General features: G+C 38.6%; 1 protein-coding gene across 2 annotated transcripts in view; it reads left to right on the top strand.

Annotated features, from left to right (window-relative positions):
* Positions 1-21,619, top strand: part of cdc42bpaa (CDC42 binding protein kinase alpha (DMPK-like) a) — a 42,409-nt gene that overhangs the window by 17,048 nt on the left and 3,742 nt on the right. Inside the window, exons 7-37 of one of the 2 annotated variants that reach the window (XM_063008018.1) lie at positions 261-461; positions 586-834; positions 1,237-1,316; positions 1,870-2,030; positions 4,014-4,136; positions 4,255-4,388; positions 4,776-5,018; positions 5,117-5,227; positions 5,949-6,196; positions 6,766-6,871; positions 8,640-8,764; positions 8,887-8,986; positions 9,160-9,308; positions 9,484-9,575; positions 10,140-10,216; positions 11,370-11,489; positions 11,570-11,650; positions 12,140-12,245; positions 12,341-12,477; positions 12,808-12,947; positions 13,039-13,120; positions 13,533-13,752; positions 14,381-14,443; positions 14,529-15,122; positions 15,507-15,604; positions 16,062-16,146; positions 18,540-18,663; positions 18,826-18,943; positions 19,215-19,394; positions 20,323-20,440; positions 20,593-20,756. In XM_063008018.1, coding sequence (XP_062864088.1) covers positions 261-461; positions 586-834; positions 1,237-1,316; positions 1,870-2,030; positions 4,014-4,136; positions 4,255-4,388; positions 4,776-5,018; positions 5,117-5,227; positions 5,949-6,196; positions 6,766-6,871; positions 8,640-8,764; positions 8,887-8,986; positions 9,160-9,308; positions 9,484-9,575; positions 10,140-10,216; positions 11,370-11,489; positions 11,570-11,650; positions 12,140-12,245; positions 12,341-12,477; positions 12,808-12,947; positions 13,039-13,120; positions 13,533-13,752; positions 14,381-14,443; positions 14,529-15,122; positions 15,507-15,604; positions 16,062-16,146; positions 18,540-18,663; positions 18,826-18,943; positions 19,215-19,394; positions 20,323-20,440; positions 20,593-20,756 — 4,629 coding nt within the window. The remainder of the gene's footprint in view (positions 1-260; positions 462-585; positions 835-1,236; positions 1,317-1,869; positions 2,031-4,013; positions 4,137-4,254; positions 4,389-4,775; positions 5,019-5,116; positions 5,228-5,948; positions 6,197-6,765; positions 6,872-8,639; positions 8,765-8,886; positions 8,987-9,159; positions 9,309-9,483; positions 9,576-10,139; positions 10,217-11,369; positions 11,490-11,569; positions 11,651-12,139; positions 12,246-12,340; positions 12,478-12,807; positions 12,948-13,038; positions 13,121-13,532; positions 13,753-14,380; positions 14,444-14,528; positions 15,123-15,506; positions 15,605-16,061; positions 16,147-18,539; positions 18,664-18,825; positions 18,944-19,214; positions 19,395-20,322; positions 20,441-20,592; positions 20,757-21,619) is intronic. The other variant, XM_063008017.1, reaches the window with a different exon arrangement.

Raw genomic sequence — 21,619 nt, 5'->3', positions numbered from 1 at the left:
TTAATGCAAAGGACTTGCTACGATTTTAACAGCATAGTGAATAGTCTTTATGTCATGGGATGAGTCATACTGTCTCGTTTCTCATCTTTGCCAATATGGGCTGTAAAGTACCTTATTCCTCACTAGATCACGTTTATGGTCTTTGAAGACGTGTCACATTATTTTGTCTCTGGCTGTTATTTTACCGAGGTCCATCAAAGCTTTTGCATTTTTTTCTCTCTTTATTATGGTAATGATTTTGTCCTGTGTTATCTTCATAGGTGCAATCCTCTGTGGCAGTGGGCACTCCTGATTACATATCTCCAGAGATATTGCAGGCTATGGAGGATGGCAAGGGCAAATATGGCCCTGAGTGTGACTGGTGGTCACTGGGTGTTTGTATGTATGAAATGCTGTACGGAGAAACCCCCTTTTATGCAGAATCTCTGGTGGAGACCTATGGCAAGATAATGAACCACAAAGTAAGGAGTGTAATAAATGAAAAAATAAAATTGTTTGTTGAAGAGGTCATTATTGTGATCACTGAAAAAATACTTTATTAATATTGCCTAATTATTATTATTAACACAAATTATTTTTGAATAGGAGAGGTTCCAGTTCCCTGCTCATATCACAGAGGTGTCTGAAAATGCAAAAGACCTAATCCGTAGGCTCATCTGCGGCAGGGAGCACAGACTAGGCCAAAATGGCATTCAGGACTTCAAGCAACACCCTTTCTTTAGTGGAATTGACTGGGACAACATCCGAAACTGTGATGCTCCATACATCCCTGAAGTCAGCAGTCCTTCAGACACCTCCAACTTTGATGTTGAGGACGACTGCCTTAAAAACGCTGTAAGATCTGTTATATTTCCACCTTCATTCTTTCATTTTATTAATGAGAAAATTGTCATTATCGTTTAAATATGGGTATACTTGCATTGTAGGGACTTTTTAGCCATTTAATAAGCTACCTATAGATCAACTTTGTACATTCACAGTTATGGATTGTCTCTGTCATAAAGACCAAATTATGACAGGTGTATCAGTACCGCAAGTCACTAATACTACAAACTGCATCTGTGAATCTAATAAAATAGATTATACATACAAGATACCCAAAAATAGTGTAGAATGTTGGTGTGTCTATTTTGATATTTAAATAATGAGTCAGAGTGAGTCACATTTGTGTCATGTTAGAAATGTTACCAAATATTTTGCAGTGATTTATCGAAGCTAATATTTTTTTATGTTTAGGAGACAATGCCTCCCCCTTCATTAACAGCCTTCTCTGGACATCATCTCCCATTTGTAGGCTTTACCTACACCAGCCAGTGGTAAGCACTCCCTGCAGCTTTCTCCGGTGTTCTTTGTATTCGCCTTTGAGCTAAGAAATGCACTATAGCTAGACCTTTTTTCTAAACCAAAGAGCAAAGTTTCTTTTTTTAATTAGAGCTTTTAGTGGGGGCTTAACAAACCAATGTTGTCATGTGGTAAGTAAAGGTAAAGCAGATAAAGCCAAAAGTTGTAGAGATGTAGAGCCTGGGGCAGAGTTTCATGTTCCAGATGTTCTCCACTGTCTCCCTTAGTTTAAAGTTCCCCTGGGACATAAAATGCCTGACTGGATGAGCTACATTTTTAGTTAAATTTGTCCATATTACGCTATGGAAAAATTACTGTTGATGTACTGTGTTAATAAACAAGCACAGATTGTTATATAATCTTGATCATAACTCAGCATGCCTGGCCTAGAAAATATGCTATTTGTTGATAGGATATCAAAAAGCAATGTGAAGTTAGATGGCTTTAAATCCAGGTATATAGAGTACCAGATGTTGAGAGATTTGAGACAAAATAAGCCATGTTTGCCTGCTTGCCTTGTTTCTACAGCTCTCTGTCAGACCGTGGTTGTCTGCGTGAGTCTGCAGTGCCCATGCAGATGGATGTTTGTGTGCAGCGAAGCTTAGAAGAGAGCCTGGCCACTGAGGCATATGAGAGGAGAATCCGTCGTCTTGAGCAAGAGAAATTGGAGCTCAGCCGCAAACTGCAGGGTATGACTAAGAAGAAAAAGCACATCAGCTAACCTTGCATTTAAGCAACATACTACTGTTCATTTTAGTTTGCAAAATGAGTGATATAGCAACAGGGAGATGACCATTAAGATATTTCAAATTTTCTTGTAAAGCAGCAAATTCAAATGATTGGAATTGGACTGATGTTCACTGTGTCCACGGTTTGCCCAGTTCTCTGCTTTCGAAAACTCAGTTTCTTCTAGTGTTCTGGTTTACCATTACTGAAAGTATATAAAACCTTAACTGCATGATTAAATTTTAATTCAAGTTTTTTAAATAAATGTAGACGTGTGCTTGCGTGGTGCAGCGATCTAACGCGCTAGTACACCCCTGTAGAGTGTTCAAATCTCAGCAGATCATTGACAAGCTCCTCCCATGTAATTCTGGACTGACCTCACCTTTCTCAGAATCATTCTTACCCCACGAGGTGAGATATTGCATGGAGCTCCAGAGTGAGGGTGATTGACTGTGATCTTGTATTTCTTCCATTTTCGAATGATCGCACCAACAGTGGTCTCTTTCTCACCAAGCTTCTTGCTGATGGTCTTGTAGCCCATTCCAGCCTTGTGCAGGTCTACAATCTTGTCCCTGACATCCTTTGATAGCTCTTTGGTCTTGCCCATGGTGGTCGAGAGATTTGAACGGAAGAAACTGATTCTGTGACAGGAGTCTTTTATACAGGGACAGGACTAATTTGTGTGCCTCATGGGCACATAACCGGTCTGTGGGGGTCAGAATTCTTGCTGGTTGGTAGGGGATCAAATACTTATTTCCCTTAATTAAATACAAATTAATTTATAACTTTTATTTAATGTTTTTTTCTGGATTTTTTGTTGATATTCTGTCTCTCTCTGTTAAAATAAACCTTCCATAAAAATTATAGACTGTTCAAGTCTTTGTAAGGGGGTAAACTTACAAAATCAGCAGGGGATCAAATACTTATTTCCCCCACTGTATTAGTACATATTCTATCTATATTATTTTCATTAGTTATCTTTTATAATGAAATTAATAAAATTGACCAGTACTTGATTTATTTTTGTACAGCTTTCTTAAAAAAATTAACTATACAATTTAATAAAAACAACACGAAGTTTTTTATTAGGAAATTAATTATTTAGTATTAGTTCATGTGGGAAAACTACTGTGATCAGATGTAGTTGCAGCATTACGTACACCATGTACAAATAAGAACAATGGAATTATACTGTAATTACTTCTGCCAGTTTTTATTGCACAATTACAGATCATTAAAGTTGCAGGCATGCCCATATTAGACAAATCTGAAGCTGTTTCAGGCGGAGTGAAGCATTTTTCACCCAAGAAACTTTCTGCGCAAAGCACTGAGAGTAAAAGCAGTACTAAGCCAATGAAAAAAACTTTCCTTAACGCAAATAAGAATATTTTAAAAGGCAATGGCCTGCTGAATCTGGCGTAGTGGGCTTGCCTCAAGAGATACACTGCAATCAAGGCAGTCTGGGCTGTGTGTTTTGTCCTCCAGCAGCGCAAAGAGAAGATTTTATCTCTTGAAACTGATTCATGATTAAATCAGCACAATGACTGGAATTTAATTAAAAAGCCTGTAGCATGGTTCTTCAAAACAAACAGTAATCACTGGCTTGGTCTCAACATTTCAGTATATGTAGTCCAAGAACACACAATGTGAACAATAAATACAGTAGAAAACATTAAGCAGGATGGACATTCTAAGATTCTGTACAAACATGAACATAAGCATAAAAGCTTTATTTAATTTAACATTAGTTTAAGTGCTGTAAAGAACCAAGGTACAGCTATCCATTCAGTACACCTGATCTTGCTGGAAGTTTAGTGCCTTGCCCCTGAAGTGGCTAGTTACAGGAATAACTAGCATTTTATTTCTTTGTTGTTTGAGTGGATTAGATTATTCAGCTGAGTATATTAGACAGATTGTTTATATTCTGTACATGTGCTGCTTTTTAGAGTCCACCAAGACTGTGCAAGCTCTGCATTACACCAGTGGAGATTCGCCCATCTCCACAAACAAGGACACTGAGATCCGAGGCCTAAAAGAGGAGATTGAGAGTCTGAAAAAGCAGTTAGCAGGTAATCCAGCATTCTCAATGCTGTAGTGCTGTTACATAGGAATTTTCTTCTGCACTAATTTACAGCAGGAAAATGTGTCTACCTTTGGCTTTTTATCTTTATTTTTTTGTCTTTTTAGGTTCTGGCCAGTTGGAGCAAAAACTGGAGCAGACCAGTGTAGCCCGTCGAGATCTAGAGGAGTCCACCAAACAAATGTCCTCTCTTGAAAAACAGATTAAGACCTTAAAGCAGGACAAAGAAGACATGCAGAAGGTATAGCATTGTACAACAGAGGACAGTGTTAGCTTAGTGGTAAAGATACTAGACTTCAGAACTGCAGATTAGTGATCAGACGGCCCTTAACCCTTAGCTGCTTGCACTGTATTCAGTCACAATTCTATGCTCAAAAATAAAAGAATCTGGTAAATGCAGTAAATGTAAAAATTTGCCTTTTAGCCTTGCAATGTAATTTGGAGTATCCCTGGTTCTATAGTTTTAAACAAGCATTCTAACTGGCCCTATTGAGTTCTGTAAGTAAGAGCTGCATGTTTAGCTACGCTTTCACATATATCAGGACTGTATACAGTGCTCTATGTACTGATGTGATGGCTGTGTCTAAATACTAAGCCTAGCCTTTGACACACTGTGATGTTTGTGCAGGAGCTGTCGGATTCTGCAGAAAAGCTCAAAGCACAGGGGAAGGAGCTGAAGGAAGCAGAGAGCCAGAGGAAGCTAGCTATGCAAGAGTTTTCAGAGATGAGTGAGAAATTGACTGAACTCCGCTCTTACAAACAGCGTCTCACCCGCCAGCTCCGGGATAAGGAGGAGGAGATGGATGCACTCAACCAGAAGCTTGAGGCCCTGCGGCTGGATTTGCGTAAAACTGAAAGGACAAGGAAAGAGGTCGGTGGAACTCGCAGACGTTGTCACATCATAGTTTTATCAGATATTTAGAAATGCTATAAGGCTTGTCTGTGCGTTTGTGTGATTGTGTCTGTCAGATGGAAGCCCTGGCTGAAGAACGAGCTGCCGAAGCTCAGAAAGAAAAGAAACTGAGAAATCACAGTGAACAGTACAGCAGACAGCTGAAGGAGGAACTGGATGGAATAAAGGTTCTTTAACAATGTTCTCCCCACACACACTGATTTACCGCTTTAAATTGTCCATTCACTCATTTTTGTTAGGGGTGGGATATAAAACAGCAAACTTGTTTTGATTGTATTGTTTTAGGATTTAATGTCTTTTTAGTTTTTGGTTTGATATGTCTTTAGTACAATAATGTCATTATGCTCTATCTGGTATAAAAATAATGCAGATGTTAAAATGAAAATACAATTTTACATTTGTAGTCAAATGTTACACTGGCACTTTTTCTAACAACAGTCTTTCAAACAAAGGCAGTTAACAAAGAAAACCCAAAATTATTACTAACTGAACATATTTTGCAAATATCACACTGCTGTTGTCACTGATTTGCTTTTTTTAAACTTGAATGTAATGAGGTGAATAGGAGGCCCTTCGACTGCAACATTCCACTCACCATTTCAGCATTATAACAACAACTTAAATAACCAGCCCTGATGTATTATGTAATAAAATGTTACTGAACTTATTTAGAAACGAACTAGGCTTGTCTGTGGCCTGCGTCTTTTATTTAAATTACGTTTTGTTGTATGGTGCATATCAACAAAAAATCTAAATCAGGTGTTGTTGTGAACACAAGTGGCCAACCAGTCATTTTTTCCCTTGATCAATTTCATTCCTGTTTTTACATCCTTACATTACTTACTTGATTGATAACTGTATGTTGAATATATGTGTGTGTCGGAGCAGCAGAAGCAGGTCGGTCGCTCACCAGCTGCTGGGGTCCCAGATCAGCAGCAGGAGCTCAGTAAATTGCGTGCTGATCTAGAGAGGAAGGCAGTGTTCTATGAGGAGGAGCTATCTCGTCGGGATCTCCAACACAACAATGAGCTGAAAGCCTTGAAAAAGGATCTTCGTGACGCTGAGGCTCAGCAGCTGTCCTTACAAAAAGAAATTATGATGCTTAAAGACAAGTTAGAGAAGACTCGCAGAGAAAGGTACAGTTCTGCTAGTCTCAGAACTGAAAAATGTGTGCACATGCTTTACTTGCTTTACCATAGAGCAAAACAGGAAGGTTTCAAAATAATAATAAAAAATACTAATAAATAGAAAATTATATTTTATTCATATTTAAACCTGATAAAATTAGTAGGCCATGAACTGTTAAAGATTGTTTAGTGATAGTTGATGGTATGCACAGATAAAAACATTTTGCTTTTAATTCCTTGATTTAATTAAATTTTCAGTAGGGTTGTAAATTTCACACTCATTTAAATTCAATCCCACTAAAGACAGAGGTTACTTTATCCATGGAAATGAAGTTAAACACACTCTTCTTTTTACCAGCTTTTTTTTTTTTTTTTTTACCTTTTCATTTCCTGTTACAACAGCAATTTTCATAGCATGAGTAAATTAAACCCAAGTAAATTGAGTAGATTGACTGCTCGAACTATAACATTATTTTTTCTGCATTATTAAAATCTAACATTTAAATAACTTATTTTATTCATTATTGTGCATGTGTTGGTGTTTTTGAGCTTTAAAAAGGTTTTTTCACCCCCCACAGTCAAAGTGAACGGGAGGAATTTGAGACGGACTACAAACATAAGTACGAAAGGGAACGAGTGTTGCTTACTGAGGAGAACAAGAAACTTTCTAATGAACTTGAAAATGTGAGTATTCCTTTTCCCTCTATCTACCCCACTGTTTATGTTCTTATTCATTTATCGTTTATCTTGTTTGCATGCTTATTCACACATGTTCACTCAGTTATTTTTATTTTGTACTTACAGTCATTTGTTTCCCTGTTTCATCTTGCTTTACAATCTTGGTGCCCATATTACCAATGCCAGATAAAAGCTTCCTGTTCTTTTGATGTGGTCACAATAAATTTGGGTGAAATTAGAAGCATTTTCATTATCTTGGACTACTGGTATCAGCGGGTTTCTTTTTTGTGACATAAGTCAAATTCTATAATTGAACAAAGCACCTACAGTAAAACATTAAAAGTATATTAAAGGTCTCTAATGCTTGTCAACATCTATGACCATATTGAGACTTTTGCCAAATGTTTCAAAGATTTTTGGAACCTTTTAAAAATGATCTTAATAGTAACACTTTTACTAGTTTGTCCAGCTACTCGGGTTGATTCAGGAAAGTCTGTCAGTAGCTTCTGCTTGTGCAAGGCCAAGGAATATGTTAAACAAGAATTTGAAAAAAAAAAAAAACTTGTCCGTCATGCATCAAGGATGTAAACTGTTTGGAATAATTTGTTCATAATTACATTGTGTTGAAACGCTTCACTGGTTCATGACATAAACAAAAAATTCTCACAATTCCTAAGGCAGTAAAAGGTCCTACTTACATTGACAAACAGAACTGAGTCTTCATGTAGTAATTCATGTTTATGAATAAAAGCATGGATGACTGAGATCGGGGGTTTTAGGGAAAGGTTGGACACTATCAGGTGAAGTAAAATACTGCTGGTCTAACCTCCCATCCCATGTGAGAACAGTGCATTGCTTATACAAGCATTTTTTTCTTTTCTTATGGCTGACAGTTTTCTATATTACTGCAATCAAGAGCCATTACTAACAGTGTAGATTTACTAAATAAGAATACTTATTTCTTATACAGGATTTACAGGTCTTTTACCTAAAGGTAATATAAGCCATGCAGTCTGTAGTCAGTAGTTTATTCAGATGTGTGAGAGATGAGATGTGTGTTCTACATGTCTCATGTGGTTATAGAATTTATTTTGTGCTTACTGCCTTTTAGACATTTTACATTTTTAAATGGTGCCTCTGTAAAGGCTTTGCTAAGGCTGTAATAGTATTAAAGCTATTTCTAACTGATGACACTATGTTCAGATATCTCACACTCGCAGTCCTACCCCCCAGTTTTATTCAATACTTGGAGTGACTTACAAATGTAATTAAATACAATGCAAGCAATTTAGGGTTAAGGGCCAGGTTGGCAGCGATTGGAAATGACCTCGATGACCTGTGTAAATGAGTCATATGTCTTGCAAAGTAAACAAAAAAAAACCTGCGATTTTCATTCATTTCAAGTACAGTACCATCAAGAGCAGCAAAATAAGATTGGTTTTATTAGTGAATGTTTAATTGCACCACTAAGTGAGTAAACTGGTGTGCATAAGTATATTTGAACATGGCAAAAATGACAGGCTGGATGGGAAAATGACAAGGTATCTGGAAGATTTAAACCCTTTAAAGCATTAAGTTCTTTAAATATTTAAATATTCTGATAATGTGTACATATCCACAACTGCACGCTTTTTACTGCTGTAAAAATATAATAGTGATAATCAGATTTGATCATGTTGTTAAATACAATTAAAGGGATTAGTCAAAGTTGACTAAACTTTTGTGATGTCTCTAAATGTTGGTGCTAAATTCTTGGACCTGTCTGTGTCTACAGTTGATGAGCTCGTTCCAGAAGCTGAGCTGCAATCACAAGCAGCTAGAGGATGAAATGAAGGAGCTCGCTGATAAGAAAGAAAGTGTGGCTCACTGGGAAGCACAAATCACAGAGATCATACAGTGGTGAGTGAAAAACTGGTTTGTACACAGAAGCTGGGTGTAAAGCGTTGGGTAGTATGAAATTAAGCCATTCCGCCATCTAATTGTCATAAGAGGTAGTGCAGTTTTAAAACATTGTTTCACAGGGTCAGTGATGAGAAGGATGCACGAGGATACCTCCAGGCTTTGGCGTCAAAGATGGGTGAAGAGCTGGAGGGCCTGAGGAACACCAGTGCTCGCTCTATGGTATATTGATAATCTTTGAACTTTTGCCTGACCTAATATTTCTTTGTTGTAATGATTTATTATCTGAAAGCAGTTGAGGTAAGCTGGTTGGTGAAAATGAAGCTGCAGACCTGTTAAATTGTTAAGTATTATTATTTTAAATATATCATGATTGTATTTGTTTACTGTGCCAGGACATGCCGTGGAAAATGCGCCGTTTGGCTAAATTGGATATGTCTGCTCGTCTGGAGCTGCAGTCTGCATTGGATTCTGAAATCAAAGCCAAGCAAACCATTCAGGACGAGCTGAACAAAGTCAAGGCTGCCAACATGGCCACAGAATGGTAATGCTTTTCTGCTCTATACTGTAGGGCATAATGTTCTGCTTTCTGTGGGGTGACTTGATAGCAGTTAAAACAGTGCTAGTGTGCTAATGCTTAGTTAGTCATTAGAAATGTGAAATTATTATTTTTACCATTTATTAGTATACTATAATAAGACAGAGGTTTTCTTTTAAAGCAAACTCCAAGAGTCTGAGAAAAAGAACCAAGATCTACAGGCTGATGTCGAGAGACTGAAAAGAGAAACAGATGAACTGCGGTTGTCTAAGGGTAAAGTTACTTACCACAGTTTAACATTTAGGTTGTCTGTTTTTACTAAGGTTATTTACATACAAACAAATACATTTTTAATCTAACTAATTAAGTGCTTATGTAAGCTGCATTGTTTAATATCTTAGTCAACTAAGTAACTTCAACTGCTTTAAAAAATAAGAACTACACAAAATAGACCTCTGTTTTATCCAAAAGGTTACGTAAAAAAAAAAAAAAATAAATAAAAAAAACTGGCAGTGGTGGGGCTTGATCTAGCAACCTTTTGATTACTAGCCCGTTACCTTAACAACAAGTAAACAATAATCACATGATTATTGTTTACTGCACAAACTTGCAGAGCAAACAGCCAGGAACATGGTACTGCAATAATAAATAAAAGTGTAATGACCAATTTATGTTGACTTATGAGCATTATATAATCTTGGTGATCTGCTTATTGCCTGTTTAGGCATTGTTTTTTTAGTTTATTATAACCAAATCATACTATACGTTATACTGTACACATAACCCTTATTATTGTTTGATATGAATCTTTAGATGATCACATTCTTTGTCTTACAGGTATAAAGCATCAGGAATCACATAACTCCTTTCTTGCATTCCTCAATGCCCCAGCCTCTGCTGTGGATCACTTTGAGGTAAGTATTGAAACGGCACATTTGAACATAATAAAAGTGTAAAAGAGTTAGGTTTTTAAACTGTCAGCTTTTACTGCTTTTACCAGCTGTGCTTTGGGCTCCCAAATATTTTTTTCTTTTTATTTGTTTTGGGTTTCTGTGAACAACTGGTGCATAGAAGCTTCTAAAATGTTTTCAGAAAGAGTTTTTTGTAGATTTTCTTTTGCCCATAGTCTTTTTGTACTTACATGATCCACTTCTAATGTTTTTGTTTGTACTGAAGCGATCCCATGCCTGTGGCCAAGCCAGCAAAGGCAGACGTGTAAGCTCCAAGTTTGTATGGGTGGTTTATTGGGTGGTGGTGTTATTTTTTTTCTATTATTTTTGGTGTGTAGTCAGTGGCAGTGTGATATCTGGGTCATTTTTGTTGCTTTTTGTGTGCATGATTTTGCATTTCAATACTGCATGGGTGGGTTTGCATTAAAAGCACATCACCGTGGTCTGTCTTATTACCTGCATAGCAAAAAATACATTTATTGCATGTTGCTTATTTACCTGTATGCATTTTGTTGATACTGCTTTGTGAATGCTTATTTAAACTTGGACTCTTCCTAGTCAGTAATATATAACGTTATTTCACAGACAGAAAATGTATTTTTTCTTAAACCCTTGTTTGTAAGTTTGTAAAAGTGGAAACTTATTGCATGTACAAGCAAATACTTCTGCAGTCATTATTTTCATTTTACATTATAATGTGCAATTTTGCAGTACTTTTTAGTTCAAAGCTAAGAGTTAAATTTTTTGCTGTTTTTGTCATAATTTGGGTAGCAATTTTTATATAAATCAACAGCTTGGTTATTATGTGTGTGGTTGTGTGTGTTTCAGAGGGCAACATGCCTTTGAACACCCAATTTAGTTTTACATATGTAGAAATATGCAAATTTTAAGTTTCTGCTAAATGTTCTTGCTAGGGTTGTTCTTGTTCAGTGCTCGTTTAAATGCAGATTTTATATACATGTATTGGTTTTAAATGTATGAAAACATAAACTACTGGCTTAATGGTGTTTTAACATATATATTTATAAAATGTATTCGTAGGCAGGAATATTTAATATTTAAGGGAACTCTTAAATTTGAATAAAAGGGGTTTGTTTTGTTTTTATTGTTCTTTCAGGTTGACTCTATTGATACCTTTAGCCTGTCCAACACACCATCCCGAGATGGTGACCGAAAGTCCCAGGTTATGTCCCACTCTCGAAATTCTTCTGCCACCAGCGACATGGAGCCCCAAGAGGTGCCCCTCACACCCAAAATACAACCACAGCCAAATATGAGGTGTTATTGTGTAGTAATCGCTAACTTTTGCTCTTTCAGTGTGTAGATCCCCAGAGAGACACACAAACTCCTACCATGCGATCAGGAGGATATAGTCCCACTGGGCTAACCACCCTTAAGGTATGAAACTTTTATTGACAAAAGAAAAACATCCAGTTGGTTCACTCACGTTATACTGTATGTGTTTTGTAAATATAAACAAATTTAGAATGTGATGCCTTTAGCGCAGAAAGTTTGGACAGGGGCATGTTTAAATTGTACTATTTTGTATTAACTATATTGTTTTTGTTTGGGAATCGTGCATTATGAAATGTTCTTTTAGAACTAATTGACACTTCTCTCGTTAAGTTTAGTACAAAGTAGTGAGCCATGGCCCAAGTTTGCTTGCAAAGATTGAGCCTTTGGTGGATCTTCTTTTTGTACTTAATTATGATACCCTCATTTATTACCACTTTACCTGCTTACTTTGAAAAACATAAGCACTTAAGTATAAACTTTTCAACTTTTCTTATATGTGTTTCTTCTATGTTATTGAATTGAAAAGGAGTTTATACGTATAACATTTGTATTTTGTTTCTATTTACTGTCCCCACTTTCTATCCCTCACAGCCAAAAGCTCACCAGTTTGTGGTGAAGTCCTTCAATACTCCCACTAAGTGCAACCAGTGCACTTCTCTGATGGTGGGACTCATTCGACAAGGCTGCACATGTGAAGGTAGGGTCACTGTGACGAAGTACATAGAAGGAGTAGAAAACTGCTTGGCAAATTCAGTACCTACATACTTACATACTGTCTTTTGTTCCCTACAGTCTGTAATTTCTCGTGTCATGTAACGTGTGCGGACAAAGCCCCTGCAGTGTGTCCTATTCCTTCAGACCAAACTAAAGGACCTTTGGGTATTGACCCACAAAAGGGCATTGGAACAGCTTATGAGGGTCATGTTAGGGTAAGGATTTGTGCTGTCATGTGCTAAAAGTTGCTGTTGTACTACTGCCTGAATAAGTACATCAGCTGACTGAAATTAGTGTGTAAAGCTAGCAGGACTTAACTGATCAGTGAAATAAATAAAATGTTTAACCATTTTTCTATTAGCCTATTTATTTATTTTTATTCATTTTCTGTTAGCCTATTTATTTATTTTTAATATGTTGCTATTTCTTTGCTGGCACTTAATTAGCAAGCTTAATAATGTATTCTAAATGTATTGAAATGCTGTGATATTACCCACCTTTTGATTATATTGTGATGAATCCTATGATTTGCGGTTCCCTACCAGGTGCCAAAGCCATCAGGTGTGAAGAAAGGTTGGCAGAGGGCCCTTGCTGTTGTATGTGACTGCAAACTTTTTCTCTATGAGCTTCCAGAAGGCAAGGCAGCTCAGCCAAGTGTAGTGGTTAACCAAGTCATTGACATGAGGTCAGTCATTAGTGAGATGGGTTCAATGACCTCTTGCTCTCTTACTGCTTTCTAACATTGTTATATAACACACATTTTCTTCTTGCTGTAGGGATGAGGAATTTTCAGTCAGCTCAGTACTGGCATCTGATGTCATCCATGCTAATAGAAAGGACATTCCCTGCATTTTCAGAGTGAGTTTTGCTTTTTCAATAATTTTTTTATTTGAAATACATGGCCTGTTGGTCTGTCATAATTACAGTTCTGCTCTGGAATAGGAATGTTGGGTTTGATGATTCTTATGACTATAATGCTTTTACCTTAGGATTATTCTTTTTTTGGGGGGGGGGGGTTAGTTTGACTTTATGGTAGCACCAGCTTAAAATGAAATGGCAGGTTAATACAGAAAAAAACAAATGCATTTATGGTAATAAACTAAAATGAGTATTGTATTTACTAATTTATTTATTTATGTATTTATTTTTGGAGGGGGGTAGACAATGGTGTGTTAACAACTGTAAGAAACCTGTCCAGGAATTTTCCTGGAATTATAATGCACTGCTTGTTCTGGGGCTGAGTTTAATGCAGTATTTTTCTCTGCTCTAGGTCACGGCATCTCGGATGTCTACGTCTGGTGGTAAAAAGGGCTCTATCCTGATCCTTGCTGACAGTGATCAGGAGAAAAATAAGTGGGTGGGCTTGCTAAATGAGCTGCACCGTCTCCTAAAAAAGAACAAGCTGAAGGAGCGTTTTGTCTACATGCCTAAAGAAGCTTATGACAGCACCCTGCCTCTCATTAAAACCACCCAGTCTGCTGCTATTATAGGTACAGATTAAGTTAAAATACAGGAACCAAAAAAATTAATAAAAGCACTGACATTTTTATAGCGCTTTTTCACCAGCATGATGCCGGTGCTGCTTCCAAAATCCTGAACAGTGTGGTGCTTTTCCACCTTAGAATCACAGGTTTTTATTCTGACCCATAATTTTGCTGGTTTGGAACAAATCTCTGACGTAAGCAGCCAATAGGCTTGGGGCTATGAGGTTCTATCCCCGCCTTGCCGCCACTTACAACTAAAAGCAAGAGAACCACAGCAAAAACGGCAGTAATGAATCATCAGTGGTCATTTAGAAGCATAATTTTTAAAAGAAGAGTGTGCTCATGTTCATGCACTGTCCTCCGACTTCTGTTTCTGGAAATGTGATATAAGTAGTACTATATACAATGAATATTAGTAATACTGAAACTACTTACACTGAAATACAAAAAAAAAAACAAATATGTAAATAACTTTTACATATGTATAGATATGTTAATGTAATTAAGCTAGTTATATAGTTAAAGTAATTAACTAAATTAATAAAATTCCTTTACTAACCTATTTTTAATCTGCAGTTAAATTGTGCAAGGTAGAACTGGGTTTTGAATATTATTTGTATAATTGTTTTTACAGACCATGAGAGGATAGCCCTGGGCACTGAGGAAGGCCTATATATTGTTCATGTCACCAAAGATGGTAGGTTTAATAAGAAAGCTTTTTTACACTGCTGTACTGTACATTTTTCTCTTCATTCATGCATTTCCTTTACACTGTCTTACAGAGATTGTCAAGGTAGGCGATAGTAAAAAGGTCCACCTGATTGATCCGATTTCCTCTGAGCAGCTGCTGGCGGTCATCTCTGGCCGTAATCGCCATGTGCGCCTCTTTCCAATGGCAGCACTAGAAGACCGGGACACAGACTTCTTCAAGCTTCCAGAAACTAAGGGCTGTCAGGCTCTGGTCTCCGGCACAATGAATTATGGTGCTCGCACATGTCTTTGTGTGGCCATGAAGAGACAGGTCATTTGCTATGAGCTGAACAAGGGTAAAACACGGCACAGGAAACTGTGGGAGCTGCAGGTCCCTGGTGTGGTTCAGTGGATGGCATTGCAGGGCGATAAGCTATGTGTCGGCCACCAAGCTGGATTCTTACGCTACAGCTTGCAGGGTGACGGGCCTCCCATCAGCCTCCTTCACCCAGATGACCACACCCTGGCCTTCATAGGGCAGCTGGGTTTGGAAGCGCTGTGTGCTGTGGAAATATCCAACAAAGAGCTGCTTCTGTGCTTTAGCAGCATTGGCATTTATGTGGATTGCCAAGGCAGACGTTCACGCCAGCAGGAGTTAATGTGGCCAGCCGTGCCAACTGCCTGCTGTAAGTGCTGTCAATCCTAATAGCGTTATTCTCATTTTTTATTGGACAGAATTAAGATGGCAGCTGTGTATATTCTGCATGTGTTCTTTCAGTGTATGATGCTTATGTTTTAAATTATTGTAAGTGCATTTACATTTTAAACAGGATTTTCCCTCAAACAGCTTTTCTCTCCCATTTTTTTCAATGTGCATAATGGAGTCTGTGTTAGCAACAAAGTGAGCATTCGCTTATAAAGACTAGGTGTGGTGAATTATGGGATGGTGTGTTCTGCTGACAGAACATGCACTTTTCCCCGAGGTAGAATACAGGCTGTACTAAGCCAGATAAGTGTGGGCTATTAAATGATACTGTGTAAGTAATACTTTTTTGTTTTGTTTCTTGAAGGTTATAGTGCCCCCTACTTGTCTGTATATAGTGAGAATGCAGTGGATGTGTTCGATGTGAACACCATCGAGTGGATCCAGACCATTCCTATGAAAAAGGTAAACATTTATGGCTTGCATGGTAAACAAAAAATTTTAATTGAATTTGGTGGCCACAACACACTCCAAAAAGTTAGTTTGCCACTGTGTTCTTTAACCAATTGTAATAATTTGGGAACTGATTATACTAATTGTTGCAGTTTTGCAAGTGGATTGTTTGCCCATTGCCCATCAGCTGGTCGTGTCTGTTGTCTGATTCTCCTCTTCATGATGCCCACACTTTTTCAATGAGACATAGATCTGGACTGCAGGCAGGCCTGTCTAGCACACACACACACTTTAGCAAAAGTCTTACTGAGCCAACCAGGGAAATCCAAATATACACCTCTGCGTCAGTGCTACCTTGGTCACCCGTGCTGTGGCCACTGAAAAATGCTGAAACAATTGAACATAAAATTTCGTCTGCAATATCTAAATGCTAACGTCATGTACCTCTGTCTTGGTGATTTGGTTGCAGGTTCACCCGCTCAACACAGATGGCTCTTTGAACTTGCTAGGTCTGGAGACAGTACGGCTTATCTATTTTAAAAATAAGACTGCAGGTAAGAGCCCTAGCTGACAACTTAATGCTATTTTACTGAAACAGGATATGTACAGTGTATCACAAAAGTGAGTACACCCCTCACATTTCTGCAGATATTTAAGTATATCTTTTCATGGGACAACACTGACAAAATGACACTTTGACACAATGAAAAGTAGTCTGTGTGCAGCTTATATAACAGTGTAAATTTATTCTTCCCTCAAAATAACTCAATATACAGCCATTAATGTCTAAACCACCGGCAACAAAAGTGAGTACACCCCTTAGTGAAAGTTCCTGAAGTGTCAATATTTTGTGTGGCCACCATTATTTCCCAGAACTGCCTTAACTCTCCTGGGCATGGAGTTTACCAGAGCTTCACAGGTTGCCACTGGAATGCTTTTCCACTCCTCCATGACGACATCACGGAGCTGGCGGATATTCGAGACTTTGCGCTCCTCCACCTTCCGCTTGAGGATGCCCCAAAGATGTTCTATTGGGTTTAGGTCTGGAGACATGCTTGGCCAGTCCATCACCTTTACCCTCAGCCTCTTCAATAAAGCAGTGGTCGTCTTAGAGGTGTGTTTGGGGTCATTATCATGCTGGAACACTGCCCTGCGACCCAGTTTCCGGAGGGTGGGGATCATGCTCTGCTTCAGTATTTCACAATACATATTGGAGTTCATGTGTCCCTCAATGAAATGTAACTCCCCAACACCTGCTGCACTCATGCAGCCCCAGACCATGGCATTCCCACCACCATGCTTGACTGTAGGCATGACACACTTATCTTTGTACTCCCCACCTGATTGCCGCCACACATGCTTGAGACCATCTGAACCAAACAAATTAATCTTGGTCTCATCAGACCATAGGACATGGTTCCAGTAATCCATGTCCTTTGTTGCCTTGTCTTCAGCAAACTGTTTGCAGGCTTTCTTGTGTAGAGACTTCAGAAGAGGCTTCCTTCTGGGGTGACAGCCATGGAGACCAATTTGATGTAGTGTGCGGCGTATGGTCTGAGCACTGACAGGCTGACCCCCCACCTTTTCAATCTCTGCAGCAATGCTGACAGCACTCCTGCGCCTATCTTTCAAAGACAGCAGCTGGATGTGACGCTGAGCATGTGCACTCAGCTTCTTTGGACGACCAACGCGAGGTCTGTTCTGAGTGGACCCTGCTCTTTTAAAACGCTGGATGATCTTGGCCACTGTGCTGCAGCTCAGTTTCAGGGTGTTGGCAATCTTCTTGTAGCCTTGGCCATCTTCATGTAGCGCAAAAATTCGTCTTTTAAGATCCTCAGAGAGTTCTTTGCCATGAGGTGCCATGTTGGAACTTTCAGTGACCAGTATGAGAGAGTGTGAGAGCTGTACTACTAAATTGAACAAACCTGCTCCCTATGCACACCTGAGACCTAGTAACACTAACAAATCACATGACATTTTGGAGGGAAAATGATAAGCAGTGCTCAATTTGGACATTTAGGGGTGTAGTCTCTTAGGGGTGTACTCACTTTTGTTGCCGGTGGTTTAGACATTAATGGCTGTATATTGAGTTATTTTGAGGGAAGAATAAATTTACACTGTTATATAAGCTGCACACAGACTACTTTTTATTGTGTCAAAGTGTCATTTTGTCAGTGTTGTCCCATGAAAAGATATACTTAAATATCTGCAGAAATGTGAGGGGTGTACTCACTTTTGTGATACACTGTATATGGATTAAGTACTTATGATCAGATTCCAGTAGTTAGTTTAAGCAGTTTTGTGCTTTGAAGGTTCCTGCTCCTTTTTTAAAAGAGTGGGGTGGTAAAGTAAGCTTTAGATTTGTACAGCACTGAATTGTATTCCTCAGTAACTGAAAATTCACATGGTACATTTGGATTAATCATTAGTAACTGTTATTGCCATCTGTTAGAAGTGTGTTGCTGGCACTTGAGCTAAAGGTTTGGGAAGAATAGCTTTATTCCATATTAAAGTTTCAAAACAGGGGACAAAATGACTAACATAACATAATGATTTCAGGAAAACAACATAAACATGCTGCTTCTCTGTTATTTAATGAGCATGTGAAGTTAGTCCCATCTTGTAATGGACTGTTAGCTTTCAAATTTCTTTGTCTACAATCTACATTCTACGCACTGAAATAGTTCTGCTCATCGTGTGCACATTAATACTACTATTCCTCGTGTAACTACTGCCATTTTTGCCACATTAAGCTTTTTTTAACTTAGTGATTAAATAAAGTGCGAAATTTCCATCACAATGTATCATGTAGACATTGTTTACATGAATAAATTGCTTAAATTATCTCTTCTTTGTAAAAAGAAATTGTAATTTTGAATTTACCTTGAAACCTATTTAGAATAATTCACTATTAGAAAGTAAGGCTGTACTATGATCTCCTTTACAGAAGGAGATGAGCTGGTGGTTCCTGACACGTCCGATAACAGCAGAAAGCAGATGGTGCGCAGTATGACCAGCAAACGTCGCTTTTCCTTTAGAGTGCCAGAAGAAGAGAGGCTGCAGCAACGAAGGTAAAAAACCACCTACAGTATAAAACCAATCTACATATAGAACTCGCTACTAGATACAACTAATGAGACAATGCCACATCACTGCAGTACTTGCACATTACTCTTTCAAAATCTTGATATGCCATTTTTTCACCATTGTAACATTCTATAATTCTGCTTCAGAGAGATGCTCAGAGATCCTGAGATGAGGAGTAAGTTGATCTCAAACCCAACCAACTTTAACCACGTTGTTCATATGGGCCCAGGAGATGGAATCCAGATACTTAAAGATCTGCCAATGGTAAGATCATGGTAGCACTTGGGTCTGCATCTTTCTTATACCTTTCTTGCTTTCCCAAAATGCTCTGCAATTTATTTTTTAATTTTGGTATCAGGTCTGATCTTGGTGCTTATGGTTTACAAAAGCATGTTGGGTATATTTCCACACCTCCTTTCATTTTGTTTAGCTGTTATCACTGTGTAGTACATATGCATGCTTTGTTTTTCTCCATCTTTCTTTCTGTCACTCTTTTACTATTTGACTTCCATGCTTTCCTCACTCTCTGGTGTAGCCAGGTTCTCCTCTTCCCTCTCTCCGCCTGCGCCTCATCTCCATCCCCACCAGCTTTGAGCATGTCTATCACATGACGGTTACCTCTGCCGACAACTTCCTGTCCCAGGATTCCCCCCTCTCTTCCTACTCCCCATTACTAAGATCTGCTCCTGGGACCCCTGCCTCCATCTGCTCTCTGGTAGGACCAGGAAATGTCACATTTTATATGATTCCTCAAGTTCTAAATCCACTTAGGGTTTGGTTAACTTGGCAAAAATTATTTTCCCTTCTCCTGCTTTGAAAAAAGTGGTTATTGTCATATTTAGCATCATTAGCCCTGCTCTCTATGTAGAAGGGATAGTATTTCTATCTCCTCTCTCAATCAGCTAAGCAACTTAGCATTAGCAGCAGTGTAAAAATGTAGTGGCTGGCTTGTATCTTAAATGAAGGACATGTAAGCTTTAGAGCCAGGTTTACACTGTGAAAAGCAAGTGGTCTTACACCCACTACATGAGATTTTTCAAATATATCTTCTGGGTGTTCTGGGGCACTGCCATGTGCTGGCCTACCATTGCTGAGATCCAGGTTCCAATCTCATCTATGCTGTCTACTGATCTGGCACTTACCCAGACACATGGTTGGCTTTGTTTGTCCATTGGAGTAGGGACAGTGGCTAGCCTGAGATGACTCATCACTACTGCAATTACAGCCTCTGCTTGCCAGTAAAGGTGTCGTGCAGGGGGTGGTTGATCACAGATGGCAGTTGTTGGCTCTCCTTACACAATACTGCTGTTTGTGAGACCCTGCTTCTAGCAGATAAAGAAAAGCTGTCAATGGCCGTCCTCGGCCAGAGGTTTAAGGCGACAGCAGCAGGGAGCAAGGCTGCAAATTCCATTTGACTAGATTGGATGGAAAATAATGAATAATATAATATTATGGTGGCAATATTATGTCTTAATAAAACACGATTTTAAATGCAGAGAAATAAAGTTTGGAGGATTCAGAGATAAAAGTAAGATGTCCTTATTTGTATCTTTTGCAAGATAAGTTCAGCTTTTAAATGTATTTTTAATTGGATTATCTTGCTTGTATTGGAAATGTTTTTAATTCATGACTGTGCTCTGCAGAATGTGCGTACCCAGGAGAGCCGTGGAGTGCTAGGTGGATCTGTCAGCATCCCCACCATAAGCAAGGCTAGACCTGAAACTGGTCGCTCCATGAGTGCCAGCAGCGGCTTCGGTATACGTGAGTGCTGATGCTCTTGTATTCTAGTAAAAAAATTGGGAATGTCTAGAGCTATATGAGAAATATCTTGATAATAATGTATCTTATCTAAGAATAGTTACCAGTGCTAGTAAATTAAATCATTTTCAACCATTGGTATTTTTCCCTTTTAGGATCCGCTTCACAGAATGGCAGTGCTTTGAGACGGGAGTTCTCTAGTGGAAGCTATGGTTCCAATAAATGGCAGGCAATAAACTCACCTTCTGAAGGCTCGCTGTCTTCAGGTGGAGGCATGGACTGCGCAGGTGATGCCCCCCTCTCCCAGTTTGACAGAGAGGTGAGTAACACTATTGTGTTATAAATGATACAGATCTTATAAATGCCTTGCTATGAAAACACACTTCATCACTGTAGACTTTAGTTGCTGCAGAAGGCACTGACACAGTTAATGCACTTGTTCGTTTTAATCCATCTGCATAAGAAATCTTAGACTTTCAGAAAGCTGTTGAGAGGTAAAGTTTTCACATTAAATTTCTTTAGCTGTGTCCAAAATCGCATACTTCCATACTGAACAGTACCCGAAAGCAGTACGCGAGAGTGGTTAGTATGTCCGAATACGTAGTATACATTAAAAAGTACTCAAAAAGTCCCTGGATGACCTACTGCCTGGGCAGCCATTTTTGAGTATGCAAACGATGCACACTTACGGCCCGATAATCTATCCCACAATGCAACTGGAGCTGCAAAGGCGTTTGTAGCGAAGAACAAAGATGGCGAAAAGCAGAGTAAGACAAACATTAAACATGTTATGATTTAGTACAACCCTAAATTACATTATGAGTAGCTTTGTGGAGAACGACAAAACTAATTTTGAAATTGTTATAACTGTGGCGATGAGATGTCATGCATCATGTGACATTGGTAAGATGGCGGACGTAGTACGTACGAGGTTGCATGCATACTGTGCACTTGCGTACTGAAAGAGCTTACTGCTTTACCAGCCAAACGGTGTGCGCTGCCTCGAATCTAGTACGTACCTAGTAAGTATACGATTTCAGATGAAGCCTTTGTCTTGATCTAATCTGCACTTTGCAGCGGTGACAGGAAAGCAGTTAACACTGGTTACAGCTATAAAGCAGATAATTATTATTTTAAATTGGTATATTTTTGTAGAGAGTCTAAAGATACAATCAAAAATAT

Source organism: Trichomycterus rosablanca, chromosome 13 (genome assembly GCF_030014385.1).
Source record: "Trichomycterus rosablanca isolate fTriRos1 chromosome 13, fTriRos1.hap1, whole genome shotgun sequence".
Lineage (NCBI taxonomy): Eukaryota > Metazoa > Chordata > Actinopteri > Siluriformes > Trichomycteridae > Trichomycterus > Trichomycterus rosablanca.
This window is presented reverse-complemented; position numbering and strand designations above follow the sequence as displayed.